The sequence below is a fragment of the Tiliqua scincoides genome, chromosome 3, assembly GCF_035046505.1.
Source record: "Tiliqua scincoides isolate rTilSci1 chromosome 3, rTilSci1.hap2, whole genome shotgun sequence".
Lineage (NCBI taxonomy): Eukaryota > Metazoa > Chordata > Lepidosauria > Squamata > Scincidae > Tiliqua > Tiliqua scincoides.
Genome location: NC_089823.1, coordinates 216941426 through 216956577, shown reverse-complemented (window position 1 = coordinate 216956577; position 15152 = coordinate 216941426). Strand labels below are relative to the sequence as shown.

The 15152-nt window shown below is 46.2% G+C and overlaps 1 protein-coding gene across 1 annotated transcript in view; it reads right to left on the bottom strand.

Annotated features, from left to right (window-relative positions):
- LOC136645300 (vomeronasal type-2 receptor 1-like) overlaps positions 1–15152 on the bottom strand; it is a 30681-nt gene that overhangs the window by 8819 nt on the left and 6710 nt on the right. The window contains exons 2-3 of the mRNA XM_066621534.1: positions 9848–10139; positions 5135–6004 (exon numbers count right to left, since the gene is read on the bottom strand). Of these exons, the coding sequence (XP_066477631.1) occupies positions 5135–6004; positions 9848–10139 (1162 nt within the window). The remainder of the gene's footprint in view (positions 1–5134; positions 6005–9847; positions 10140–15152) is intronic.

Here is a 15152-nt window from a genome sequence, read left to right as displayed (position 1 = left end):
GACTGGTGCCATTCTACCAAAGGAGGCCAAAATGAGAAGGTTGGGGTGTGACATGGGGGGGATCAACATAACATATTCAAATCCCTCTTCAGATGCTGGACACATTCCTGTTGCCAGAAAAACAACAGATTGGCACAGGTAGGAGTAACCCCCATAGGGAAGAACAGAGCAGAAACAGCATAAAAACACATCACCTGCTAACCACTTCCCCTCCCACTGCCTAATGTCGAAGTGCGGGATACAGCCAATCACAGCACATAAACCCTAGTATGCAAGCACCTGTCAGGGGGTCCACAAACATGCGGACATACCTCCCTGATCCTCAAAAGGGAATTTTGGCAATGGGAGCCATGGTGAAAGGGCACTTGGCACACAAAGGGAGCATTCTGCACAAATCTGCATGTCCCTCACAATATATATGGCATTATACTTTAACACTCTCGGAATTCTTACTGCAGGTGTTCTGCCCCAAGAGGTTTCCAAATGCAAACACCCAGGGATGGGAACTCGAGTCAAGTGACTTGAGTCCGGGTTGTGAAACATGTGTTTTTCGCTGACTCATGCAGACTCGAGTCACATGTGTCAATGACTCGGGCAACCACTCAAGTCTTGGGGCTACTGACTCGGGAATCATCATGGAGTCAGGCAACTCAGGTTGCCCAGCACGGCTTGGGCATGCTGCTTGCGCCTCTGATGTGGTTGTGCCACTTCCATGCTGCCTGAAAGACCTGGTACACTGATCCAGAAGCTGGGCATTCGTCTGCACAACCAGCAACAGGGTACGCTACCTTCAGTCAGGAGGCAGAGACAGAACTGCTGGTGGAGGGAAATGGTTAATTTTTTTTTGTTTGGGTATCAGCTTGCAAAAGGTCATGGGATGAGTAACAAATTGCAAAAGTGCTGCACATGTCCAGAACACAAGGGAGGGAGGTGCTTCTCTTGTCCCTCAGGCTATCCATTGTGTCAGCCTCTGCAGTGCGCTGGCCTTGCCAAATCCTGACCTGACCATGATGATTTTGTGTCTCAGGGGGAGAGGAGGAGCTGTTTTGGCCATAGGGACAGGTGACCTTTGCAAGCAGGGAGGGGCAGGAGAAGCTGGAGGAAGCCAAGGGAAGCAATTCTTGGAGTGATACAAAAGAAGGCATGCACACTTTGTGTGCTCATTCATTGATTGCTTGCTCACACTGCTCCCCATCCCCTCCTGCCTTGCTGATCTGAGATGCATCCTCCCTACACCTGTGCCCATGATGTAAAGTTGTGGATTTCATTATAGCTGGGGTGGGACCATATGGAAGGAACCGATCTGAGAGTTCTGCACTGCTGCCTTCACAGCATGGCTTTTGTTTACAGATGGAATGGCTGGGGACAGGGGGAGAGTTTAAAGATAACTCAGAAACACACACGCACCTCAGCAGCAGCTCATTTTTTTTCTGCAGAGCTGCGGCTGGCTTTTTAATAATAATAATAATAACAGTATTTATATACCGCTTTTCAACTAAATGTTCACAAAGCGGTTTACAGAGAAAAATCAAATAACTAAATGACTCTTTAAATTTAAATCCCTTTAAATTTTTTAAGGGAAAGACTTGTGACTCCAAGTCTTTTTAAGTCTTGAAAATGCTCTGGGAGACTCAGAAAGTCACCTGTTAGGACTCGTTTTCAAGTCAAGTCTTGGGGGGTGGAGACTGGTGACTCGACTCAAGCCATGCTGGACTCGCCCATCCCTGCAAACACCCTACTGGAACCTCTACCACAGCAGGGGTAGCAAGCACAATGCACCCAACACAAATAAGCAAATGCCACCCTACAGGGATGCTGCTTTCCTATCCCATGTCTAAACTCCAATGGCAGCTGATGAGGTTTGGAGTTGGTGGGCCAATATCATCATATACATCACTACAACAGTTGTAGAGGTTCATGCGTACATTACACATGTACAGTTTTTTTAAGTGTGTGTTTACACTTTTGGATAACCACTGTAGACCAAACAAAAGCCCTTGACAGACACTTCCCCCAGTAATGTATTTTTCAAAAGTATTATTTTCCAATTCTAGCAAATGACAATTGAGAGTCACTGCTTGCCTGATCACACACATGGTATTATGATTGAAAACATGAACATTGGAGAGGAGTGTGTTTTTTTGTGTTACTTTACATATCCCCAAGTGTGATTTCTATTTATTATAGCCTTTGCTCATGCTCAGAGCTTAGTATGAGCAGTGTACAGAAAACAGTCTCCATATTGTGTGTGAAGCAACAATACAGAACACAACTCTCTCAGGACCTCAGTGTAGAATAGGGTAGCTGTGAAGCTATTGCTGAAGAAGCCCCTTCCCACTCCCCCAACACTTTTTTCACAACCGCACACTATTAAGCAATCTCCAGGATTGCTTTTAATGATTTCCTGGAGATGAATGCTAATTCCTGGAGGCATTCAAGCCAATCCTGGAGGAGTGGCAAATATAGGACAGCATTGAAGACAATGTTTCTCACACTGTTGCTTGCAACCCACTGGTGGGTCGCTAACCAATGTGCTGGTCATAATAGGATGTGCCCTATAGCACTGCAATGCCTTCTTCAGAGGCTACATCTGGGTCGCACCACGCCTGCAACCCACTTCATTGGGTTGACCTCTGTGGACCTCAGAATGCCCCATGGAAGTGCCAACATCTGGTTTGCAGACACAACTTCCAGTTTGACTGGAAGTTGCTTCCAGTTGCTTGTGCTGGGCATTCTGGAGCCTGCAGAGGTCAATGGAGTGGGTTGTGGGCCTGGTGCATACTAGAAGTGACCTCTGGGAGCTCCCAAGAAGGCATTGTGGGCTACAGGGGACATTGCGTTGCAACCCACCGGAGGACGAGGTGGGTTGCGGTACTAAAAGCTTTACGAATCATTCCTTTAAGAACACTCATGTTCAATATTAATTCTTTCTGAATTAATAAAAGCGCATTTCCCACAGCTTAACCACAGGGTTATTGTGAGCATAACAAAGCATTAAGGGAATGACGTGTCTGGCACTTAGGCCTCCTTGCAGGGAAGGGACTCAAATTTGAACACCTCCTTGGTGAGATGGAGAGGACACAGAGGACAAATTTGAATTTAAAAGCCTACTAGGCCAGGCCTCTCTTTCTACACCAACTGTATATGTCAAACTAGTGATAAGGGCCATTGCAAAGGTATGGAGAAATCTGCTTTCTAGAATTGTGCCTCTTCTTAATATGGCGATTTTCCTGTATAGCGTCAGCCGGTTGGAAGAGAGTGGTACCCAAGAGGTATCTTGAGCAGAGCCAACCCTACCCAAGGCTCTTTATTGTTATGTCCTCCAGTGTCAGGCTCAGTAGAGTTGTGTGACTGGCTGAAAATTGCCTCACAACTGCTGGCAGCCTCAGCTTGAAACTAGGCACGAGAGAGAAGCAATGAAATTGGACAAGCAGAACAAAACCAGAATTAATTTGTCCGTGACTTAGCCGAAGTCACACAGGAATCTTTAACTGATTAATTTAATGCAGTTTAGGCTGCAATCCTATGCAAACTTCCTTGGGAGTAAGTCCCACTGAATACAATGGGTCTTCTGAGTAGATATTCCTAGGATTGTGCGGCAAGTCTTTAAATGCATTTTTCCCCCTTTCCTCATTCAAGTTTCATCTGCCCCTATGGAGGAGATGCCACTGCCCTACACCCTCACCTGACTCCTCGGGATTATCAAAAGGGACTCTGCAATACACCATGTTGTACAATCATTCCTTCATTTTGCAACAGCTGGGAGAGAATCTGCTCCCTTTTGGGGCATGCTAGGGGCTCCAACCATTGCTACTGCTGACCAAGTACTAATCGAAATCCACTTTTATTTATTTTTCAGTCCTGGGGGCAGGCAGGTGGGGAGCAGGAGGCGGGGCTGGGACCTGGCCATTATGCCGGATCCCAACTCCCATTCTTCAAGCTGCTTCGCTCTTCTCAGACTTGTGCCACCTCAGGAAGTGGTGCAAGTCCAAAGAGACCCACGGGGCCAGAGTTGCTCTGGCTGAGTCACTTTGGGCACCTATCCTGAGCTGGACACAGCGCAAGCCTCTTGGCTTGCTTATTTTGCTAAGGGCGCAATCCTAACCAATGTTCCAGCACCGAGCTAAGGGCAATTCAACTCCGAAGTAAGGGAACAAACACTGCCTTACCTTGAGGAGGCCTCCATGACTGCCTTAACTGCAGGATGCAGCACACGCCCCACTGGCACAGCTATGTCAGTGCTGGAAAGTTGGTTAGGATTGCGCCCTTAGCAAAATAAGCATGTGGTTAGGGCATCAAGGGAAGGGGAGCGCCACAGAGTTTTTTCCAGTGCCATGGACCATGGTGGCAAAAAAAAAAAAAAATTAACCATACAAAGTCTGGGAAAAGAAAGGACAATCACTAAACCCAAAGTATATTAATTTATATTAATTTAATATTAAATGCATTATATATAAATGCATTTACTATAAATAAATCTTACTGTAAGTTTTGTTTCATATCAAAAAATAAAATTTTATTTTATGGTTTAGTATTGTTTTTATTTGAGTTACATATGTGTGGACAAAACCATAATCTCTTCAGTACTTAGGGCCTCTAAAGGTCTTAAAGTCCATCTGCGGACCTCTGCAGCCCCACCCCCGGGGCAAAGCTCTGAGATGGCGCACCCCCGCGGGCTATTGCCCCCCCGCGCTATCACCCCCGTGAGTCTCTGGGGGGCAGGCAGAACTGGGGGAGTCCTGATTTATAGACTCCAGCCCCGGTTTAGAGCCCAGGGGCAAAGCTCTGTAATGGAGCGCCCCCGCGGAGACTCACCCTACCCAAGTCTATACCCAAGTCTACCCAAGTCTGATTTATAGATCAGCTGCTATGCTAGGTCATATCTCTCAGATGGGTGTCCTGAGGAATTGTAACAAAAGAATCTGAATGATGATCACGTATGATAGGGTGGGGACTACAAGGGCAGCTTGGGGAATGCGGAAAATGCTCTTGTACTCCTTCATGGCAATTGTCTACCACACCTCTTTAACAGCACCTCCCAGCTCCCTGTTTTGAAATTCACCTTTCTATTCGCATAGAAAAAAATCACAGTAGCTTCTTCAATATACGTAACCACTCCTCAATAGGTACATACCTGCCAGGGCTCAAACTCATCTATTTTGGCACAATATTTATCAGGAATAAATGGTCCAGGCGGTTGACATTTGTCTAGTAGATCAAGACCGGTTGCAACAGCAAATACAGCCTTATACACATTATATGTTATTCTAAGTTCTGAAACATCCAGATAGGTATTATTCAGATCTTCAAGTTTCTCCTTTCCAGTGCAGAGGGTATCAGAAGAAAAATCAACTATGTTCTCATGGCCTGTTACGTTTTTTCGATTGTCCGTATTGTATGATATATTGCTGTTGGGCCAAGTACAGTTGAAGGCAGACTGCCAAAATTCAATAGCCAGGTCATCATCTGGATTTTTACCTGGCTCTATCTCTAAGAGAAATTCCTTAAGCCCTGGTATTTCACCCCGTTTCACTCCAAAACCAATGGCCCCACCAAGGAGTGGAAAATATTCCGGCCTAGCAATTAAGGCTGATGTGACCCACGCTTCACTTGCTATCCAGGTTTTGCCAGTGATGTTGCTAATCATCAGCTCTTCCACTAAAGGATGGAAGTCAATGTCGGAGGAGTAGACCACAATGACAGTGGCGTTGCTATCTTTTATAACCCCAACCACTTCTTTTATTTTATTCCGGGAATATATTTTAGGAATGGTTTCTGAGAAAGCAATGCAGGTATATCCATTCTCAACCTTCTCTTTAAAGGCTTTAACCCCATATTTGCCATAATCATCGTCTGCTGCTATAGTTCCGATCCATCTCCAACCAAAATGGTGTACTAAGTTTGCCATTCCTAGGGACTGCATAGCATCACTCGGGATGGTGCGAAGATAGGTGGGGAACTGATACTTATCCGAGAGAAGTGAAGAAGAGGAGGCATAGCCAACCTAAAACAAAGGGAGAAAAAAATTAAAGTACACAATTGAGGTAATTATTGCTAGCTCATTTGCTTATTATCTGTTCTGTCAATAATTTGCCACTTCTTTCTTGGTTCAGATAAGCAATGGAGACAGTGTGCTTGGGTAGCCATGTAGCTAGAAGCCAGAAGATGAGGGTCCAGCAGGAATGGAATGGGTGGGGGCCCTTGGACCTAATAGCAAGGAAGCTCAGTGGTTAGAAAGGCCAAAGAAAAGAAGAGGGATCAAAAATAATAACACAAGGACAGAAGTGGCTGTGTTTTTGTTGGAAGGGGGCATGGAGAGGAGAGCTGATTTTTGTGAAGATCTGCCCAGATGCTATCTAGAAGTCTCCACTATGCTGACCCTCAAGTCGATAGAGACAAAGGAAGGCCTTAGAACAGCTATTTTCAAGCGCAGTGTGCCGTTGCACACTGATGTGCCACAAATGGTCACCAGGTGAGCTGTGGGAGTTTGGGGGAGGATCATTTATTAGTAGAGCCACTGGGGGATATGAGCCCCCCCACCATGTGGTGCGCCTTGTCAATTGTAAAAAAAACTCATGGTGTGCCATGACAATTTTAGCACCTTCTCAGTGTGCTATGAGATGAAAAAGGTTGAAAATCACTGGTATGTAAGCTCTCTCTCTCTCTCTTACTTCCATCAGTACACTTTAACTTATGTTGTGGCCTGGACCATTTTGGCTCTTCTGCACCTGGAAAAGGAAAGTCTGGCTGGACAGCTTCTGGATTTTAATATACCTGCTATTAAAGCCTGCCTCAAACCTTCTGTGGGAACTGTACCTGTTTTGCCTCAGGTCAAGACCTAAACACATGCTGTTTAGGGAAGCCAGACATGGTCTGCAATGGAGAAAATGGGAATGGCAGGTGGCGTCCTGGCACTAGTGGCTAAGTAGCTACTAAGTACTACAACTTAGTAGTAGCTAAGGGAGGGGCTAGGGGTGTCAGCAACTACCCCTGCTGAACATCCTGCAGGCATACCTGTCCAGTTCTTTCCCAGTAGCCTCCTATTATTTAATCTATTTTTAGAGCCAATCCCATAAGTTTCTCTATCCATCTCTGCAGGTGCACATCGATAAGGCCCAAAGAAAACCAAGCAACTGCTTTATTTTAATCACCAATTCAATAACGAGCAAAAGTGCTCCATTTGCTTCTAAGAATGCATAGAGCGAATCCGCTAAACACTCCTAATAATTAGAGCTACTTAGCTCTTGCTTTAAGCCATTTTTGCCCGGCCCACCAGTGTACGTATTTGGCCCCTGTTGCATATGTGCAGAAATGGATTAATTGAATCTCGTGATGTCTCTTGCAATGCAGGTGAAAGCATGCTATTTAATAATAATAATAAATAATAAACAGGTATTTATATACCGCCTTTCTTGGTCTTTATTCAGGACTTTATTCAAGGCAGTTTACATAGGCAGGCTGATTAAATCCCCGTAGGGATTTTTATAATTGAAAGAAGGTTCTATCTTTCAAGAACCACAACAGTCCAGGTGTTTCACTCTGATCTGGTTTCACATTCTGGCCTCCTTCTCCCATGCTCAGAGCAGATGGAATAGCTCAGCTTGTCAGCTGCTTCAAGGTCGCACGGTGCCGGTGGCCTCGAACTGGCGACCTTGTGGATGTTATCTTCAGGCAGTCGGAGGCTCTACCCTCTAGACCAGACCTCCTGCCCTTTACACCTTCTCCTTATCTCTGTGCCTTCTAGGAATCTCAGTCCAGCGGAGCGACTTGGCAGCATGCAGCCTCCAAGGTAAGTAAGCTCTTTTTCCCCCATTTGTTTCTATTACTTCTGCACCATTTAGGGGGGATCACCCCCTTCTCCACATGGATAGTCTCATGTTGCCTAAAGGTGCCCACAAGGACCAATTCCAGCTGCCCTTTCCCTCTATTGCACCTGCACTTCCTTACTCAGGCTATTGCTGATCACTCACTTTTGGTGCCAAAAGTAAATAATAAGCTGCAATAAGCTTGAATGGTCTTAAAGATACACTAATCTTTTTCTCCTTAAACTCTCAGTTGCCTTCCAACTCCTTTTGCAAGCCTGCTTACTGGGTTCCCAAAGCTGGGAGGGAGCAAGCAGAGGCATAACATACTGCCCCTGCACCTTGGGCAGTGATGCCATCACTTTGTCCTCCCTGGAGGGCAGGGCATTCGCTGTTACAGCTTCGCAAACTGCAGCCTCCACAGAAGATGGCATGGGTCACATGAAGCAGCAGTGCTGCACCCTCCCCAGAGGTGAGCCTGGGGGGCAGTCATGCGTCACCCAGCATAGTGCCTGGGGCATGTGCTCTTTAGGCTCCGCCCAGGTAACACCTCTGGGAGCAAGGCATCCCCTGCAACATTCCCAGTCCTGGGTCCCATTCTCTTTTCACACTCAGCCCTTTTTACAAAACAGTAAACCTTTAAAACTGTGCACAACACTGATTCCCTAGAATTTTTAAACTTATACTTATTGTAATATTTTAATTTACTTAGGGCACAATCCTAACCAGGTCTACTCAGAAGTAAGTCCTATTTAGTTCAATGAGGCTTACTCTCAGGAAAGTGTGGTTAAGATTGCAGCCTCAATTAATGAATTAAATCTGATTTTGATGTATGGGGAAATGCTAAAAAATTTTGTGCCCCCAGGAGCCAGATGCCTTAGTTGCACCACTGCATCTTGGGCAATAATAATACTTTGCTCCAGGGATGGGAACTCAAGTCTGGTGACTCGAGTCGAAGTCGCAAAAACATGTGTTTTTTGCTGACTCGTGTACACTCGAGTCAGGCGCATCAGTGATTCAGACGCTGACTAGAGCCTGAGGCCACTGACTCGGAAATGAGTCCCCACACTTGCTTACTTTTTTTGCAGTGTGAGAAACATCATGGGGCCATCATTCAGACAGGACAAGCAGCAGGGAAGTCCCAGACAGGAGGCAGGGAAGGGTTAATAGTTTGGTTTTGCATTGAGCAGGAGGTGGGGGGGAGTGGAAGTGGGCTCTCGTTCGTTTCTGAAGGAATCAATGATCATTGCATAGGTTTTTCCCCTGGATGAGTGAGGGGAGAAGGTGGGGGGGGGGGAGGCAGCCATCCAGGAGAAACTCCTGGCATGGCTCCAGCAGGCTCAATGAATGACTGGCCGCAATGGGACTACTACTGAGTAGAGCTGCAAAGGATTGGGTCATACAAGTAAGCCTCCTAGCTGCTGCGAGTGACCCTCCTCCCTCTTGCTGTTTCTGGCCCCACTCTCAAGTAGTTTGTCCCACCACCTCCTGCCTTGTTTACAGATGGGATGGGGACATCAGGGGAGTATTAAATGAGAACTCCAACATACACATACACATACACATACACATACACATACACATACACATACACATACACATACACATACACACACACACACACACACACACACACACACACACACACACACACACACCCTCCAGCAGCTCAGTTTTTGTTTGTGGAGCTGCAGCTGACTTTTTTTTACGGAAAAGACTTGGAACTCGAGTCTTTTAGAGTCCCCAAAACTCTCTAAGTGACTCAGAAAGTCCGCCTGTTAGGACTCATTGTTGAGTCTAGTTAAGGGGCAAAGACTTGTTTCTTGACTCAAGTCACACCATGCTAGATTGCCCATCTCTGCTTTGCTCTTTTCTGTACCAAACAGTTCTCTCCTTGGCTAATCCCTGAGGAGTAAAGACCACAATCTTGACTCTATTGACCATGTTTCCTGCATGTACCCCAAATGCATATCATGAACATATTAAGCATTTCTGGCATATTTTATTTGTTCCCTAGAGGTATAACATTATGGGATTTACAGTACCTGAGGGAAATAATAAAGTCCCAGGATTCTTGAGGAGGCAATGGAGAGAGTTGAGCCACCGGCTCCAATGACTGCAGCCAAAGGAGCACCACTGCTACATCGGAAGACAGGAGTGGTTTCGTTCTGCCCAGTAAGAAAAGCCAAAGAATTTTCAACGGTTTTGGACATCGTGAAGCACGTGTCATAGATCTGATAACCCAGTGATATGTTTGGAAGAATGTCTTGTCTATCGTTAACATGTTTTATGGCAAGTATCATGGCTTTGACCCAGCGGTAGCCCCGAAAATTAAACCTGCAAAGAAAACAGAATTCGAATGTGTGGAAAATTATTCAGGAACATTTGAGAAAATGGAAGTGTGAAAAGTTGACCACCCTGGGCTCTGGTCAAGGGCCCACTCCCATTACAGGTATCAGACTGCTCCTTAAACCCTTAGCAGTCGTGGCACCATAATGCCTATAGTACCATCAGGGACCAGCAGATGGCACCATGAGGTGGCACCCAGTGCAGGACTTTGCTCCAGATCCTCGAGCGCAGTGGTTCTCACACTTTAAGCACCAGGACCCGCTTTTAAAAATGAGAATCTGTCAGTGATGTCATGACCGGAAATGAGGTCATGGCTGGAAGTGACATCATCAAGCAGGAAAATTTTTAATGATCCTAGTCTGTAATCCTACCCACACTTACCCAGGAGTAAGTCCCATCATTGTTAAAAGCATATGCATAATATCCTGATCAAAGTACCAATCTGTAACATTTCCCCAAATGCAGTCACACACCATGGCAGCATCAAGTCTAATATATTGAAAATAAAATGCTTAAATGAATGGGGACCCACCTGAAATTGGGTCACAACCCAGCTAGTGGGTCTCAACCCACAGTTTGAGAAACACTTCTCTAGCAACCTGGCAGCAGCACTGTGCATCATCTCCATGTTTGTCACTTTTCATTCATATGAGTGAATGTATATGCAGGAGGATCAAAATGCAGCTCAGAAACTGGGCTGCCCATCGGGGGCTCCCTTTGATCAGCTGTTGTGCCAGTTAAGATGGACTATTTGCTGGGAAAGACTAGCAACTCCCACCATAAGAACATAAGAACAGCCCCACTGGATCAGGCCATAGGGCCATCTAGTCCAGCTTCCTGTATCTCACAGCGGCCCACCAAATGCCCCAGGGAGCACACCAGATAACAAGAGACCTCATCCTGGTACCCTCCCTTGCATCTGACATAGCCCGTTTCTAGAATCAGGAGGTTGCACATACACATCATGGCTTGTAACCATGGATTTTTTCTCCAGAAACTTGTCCAATCCCCTTTCAAAGGCATCCAGGCCAGACGCCATCACCACATCCTGTGGCAAGGAGTTCCACAGACCAACCACACGCTGAGTAAAGAAATATTTTCTTTTGTCTGTTCTAACTCTCCCAACAAGGAAGCAAAGTGACCACAACCCACCGAGAGGCTCACTCCTTGCTTGGTTTAGGCTACAGAGAACCATAATTCAGCCATGGTCTTTTGCCACAACAGCCTAAACCATAGGAACCTTTCTCACTTCTTTTCTTTAGCTTTCCTAACTTTTCCTCTCCCCTTCTCCTTTCCCTCTCCAACTAAACTTCCAGTTTTCTCTGGAAAACCCTTCTAATTTTCCTATGTCCTGCTCTCCCCCTCCATGCTTGCAACATTACTACAAAGATTCATAGACTGCTTCTCAACAAAAAAAAGTTCACAAAGTGATTTGCATGGCAAAAACAAATACAGGCAGGGATCAGAACTCCCTGCAATTAAGTGAAATCGCAGATACTGACCCCCACCCTCTGTTCCCCTCACCTCTGGAGGGACTGCTTAGCCCAGCAGAGGCCACGCACATCCATCCATGGACTCTGCCGGGCTCAGACTGACTCTTAGAGTCAAAAATACGTGACTTACATTTTTTTAAAAACCAGAAAGGACGTTTTTAATGCCTTATAAGGCATTGGGAGACCTGGGGAAGCCCTCTGTGCGCAGATCCAATCTGTAGATAAGTGAATCTGCACCTATGGGATTCGAGGATATGGGGTCCCTCTGAACATAAATGGTCCCCTATCCCACAAAGGCTCAAATCTAAGAAGAAATACTAGCAAACAGCTACTAGAAAAGACACTGTACTGGGATAAATAGGGACAGTCATGTGCCCTATTCCCCTTTTAAGGATTTCCTCTATTTCTTTTTCCTTTCCCTGTACGTAGCAACGATAAAATTTAGGATCTAGCTGTGTGAATAGCTAAGAGAAATTGAATTGCCCTTATTTTTATTCCACTTCCCTGCATTTGTAAACTATCCTCACAATAAAAGCTTGTTGGTTGCTCCTCTCACCCCTCTTCCTTTCCCAGCAAATCAATGTGCTGTGCCAATGGCCCCTGCAAAGCACCCCAGCACATGAAATACATTTCCACGCTGTGCACATGTTAACACATGACTGAAAAGCACACCCAGTAACAACACCCTGATCACCATCCATTTGCTCAGCAGCGAACAGAAGGACCAACGAGTGCATGCATCTGGGCAGGAATAATTTGAAACAGACCCATGGTGGTTGGCATGGAGGCCATAAAATCCTGAGCAGCTCCTGAGCCAGGGCCTTGACAATAATAGTCCGGGATATTCCAACACCATGCCCAAGAGCACTCTGGCAAGCTCAGGCAAGGACAGTCAGGTGGCAGGGAAGGCGATATACTAGTGGTGGCGAACCTGTGGCACGCGTGCCAGAGGGGGCACTCAGAGCCATCTCTGTGGGCATGCAGCACTAAGCCAGGCAGCCTGGAGAGGTGCACTGAAGCTGCATGCCACTTTAAAGGAAGTGCCTGGGCGTGTCTACTCAGAAGTAAGCCCCATTACAGTGGATGAGGCTTGCTCCCAGGAAAGAGTGGCTAGGATTGCAGCCTTAGAGTCCACTTCTGTGGGTGGGGCTTTTTAAAAAAAAATGTCTTGTTTGAGAAAATGAGCATCTTGCAGCCACCCCCTCCCTGCCAATATTTCTTCACCCAGCATGTAATTAGTCTGTGGAACTCTTTGCCACAGGAAACAGTGAGGACAACTTGCCTAGATGCCTTTAAGAAGGGATTGGACAAATTTCTAGAGGAAAAGTTCATTACAGGTTATAAGTAATAGTAGGTAAAAGATGTTAGTGTATGAGTTGTTTTTTTCTAAACTAAAACCTCAGTATTCTGGTTAAATTGCCGTGTTGGCACTTTGCCATAAATAAGTGGGTTTTGTGTCGCAGTTTGGGCACTCAGACTCTAAAAGTTTCGCCATCACTGGTCTAGGGGCTGAATTGCATAATGTGAGAAGATGGGCTGTGGATAAGAGCATAGGAATTTTAATGTTGAGTGTGACCAGTATTCCACCTAACTTCAGTGCCCTATTGTTTAAAAGTCTTTGGAGAGATTTTTTTACTGAGAAGGTGGCACAGGGAAAAGTGTTAATTCCATCTCCCCAAACGTGACAATCCCAATCCAGATCAGCCCCTCCCAGTCTCCCCAAAAGTGACAATCTTTACTGACTGCTTTGGTCTTCTCCTCTTGTGATGTCACTTTTGGCTTCCAGGAGATTTTTCTGGGTTCTACGACTCTGTTTCGAGGGCAACTGTCTATAGTGACAAATTGTCTGTCCCTTTTCCTCCACCAGCAGAGAAAGAGGGACAGACAAGTTGTTACTACAGTCAGTTGCCTTAGAAACAGAGCTGCAGAATCCAGAACAGTTTTTCAGCAATTTTCAGTCTCTGTGCTACAAACTCCAGTGGCAAACTCTATGGACTTTTTGCAGCACACCAGTTGAAAATTGTTGCCCTAGACCAGAGGTTTCCAAACTTTATGCAGGAAGGCCACATCATCTCTCTGACACTGTGTTGGGGGCCGAGGGAAAAAAAAGAATTAATTAATATTTAAAATTTGAATAAATTTACATAAATGAATATATTAGAGATGGAACTTACATGAATGAATGGTCTTGTAGTAGCTCAAGGTCTATAAGAGGTCTTGCACAAAGCAAGACCAACCTTTCGTTCGCTGCCGCTGCTGCATTACAAACATGAAACAGCAAGCAGTGGAGGTAGCCCTCGGCCCACAGCTTATGCGAGAGGACGAACAGTCACCGTTATGCTGAAAGCAGTTGCATCAGGCCAGTGCAGGCTGCAGCTAGTCTCTAGAGGGCCAGAGGCTCATCAGAGACTGGTGGCTCCCTGCGGGCTGGATTGGGGTCCCCGAGGGCCACAAATGGCCTCCAGGCTGGGGTCTGGGCACTCCAGCCCTAGACAATTGAAAAGTGCTCAGCCACCATCACTTGGCTGTGCGCTTCTCCATCTTCCCTATCAGCATGTTCATGCTGCTACTGCTACACACATCCCCTTCCCACAACTGGAACTAAAAACTTCATTCATAGCCTCTATGCCAGGGGTGCCCAAACCCCGGCCCGGGGGCCACTTGCGGCCCTCGAGGCCTCTCAATGCGGCCCTCAGGGAGTCCCCAGTCTCCAATGAGCCTCTGGCCCTCTGGAGATTTGTTGAAGCCCGCACTGGTCCAACGCAACTTCTCTCAGTGTGAGGGCGACTGTTTGACCTCTCATGTGAGCTGTGGGATGAGAGCTCCCTCCACTGCTTGCTCTTTCACATCTGTGATGCAGCAGTGGCAGTGAAGGAAAGGCTGGCCTTGCTTTCTGCAAGGCCTTTTATAGGCCTTGAGCTGTTGCAAGACCTTCATTCATTCATATAAGTTCGTCTTTAATATATTCATTTATGTAAACTTATGTAAATTTATTCAAATTTGAAATGTAAATTAATTCTTTCCCCCCCCCCGGCCCCCGACACAGTGTCAGACAGCTGATGTGGCCCTCCTGCCAAAAACTTTGGACACCCCTGCTCTATGCTGAATACCTGGTTGGGAAGCTATGAGAATGAGAAATTGTTTGGAGTCTCCTTAGTGCAGAACATGTGCTCATGTTCCATCCCTTGCATATGATGCCAAACAGCCTAGAACAGTCATTTTCATCCACTGTGCCGTGGTACACTGGTGTGCTGTGGATGGTCTGCAGGTGTGCCATGGGAGTTTGGGGAAGGGTAATTTGTTAGTAGGACCATTGGGGATGTGAGCCCCCCACCAACAGCATGGTATACCTTGTCAATTGTCAAACAACTGATGGTGTGCCTTGACAATTTTAGTACCTTGTCAGTGGGCCATGAGACTGACAGGGTTGAAAATCACTGGCCTAGAAAGTGGCATCAACTTCAAGCATCTGGCTGTTTTCACTCACCTTTTGGTTTCGGAGACCAGG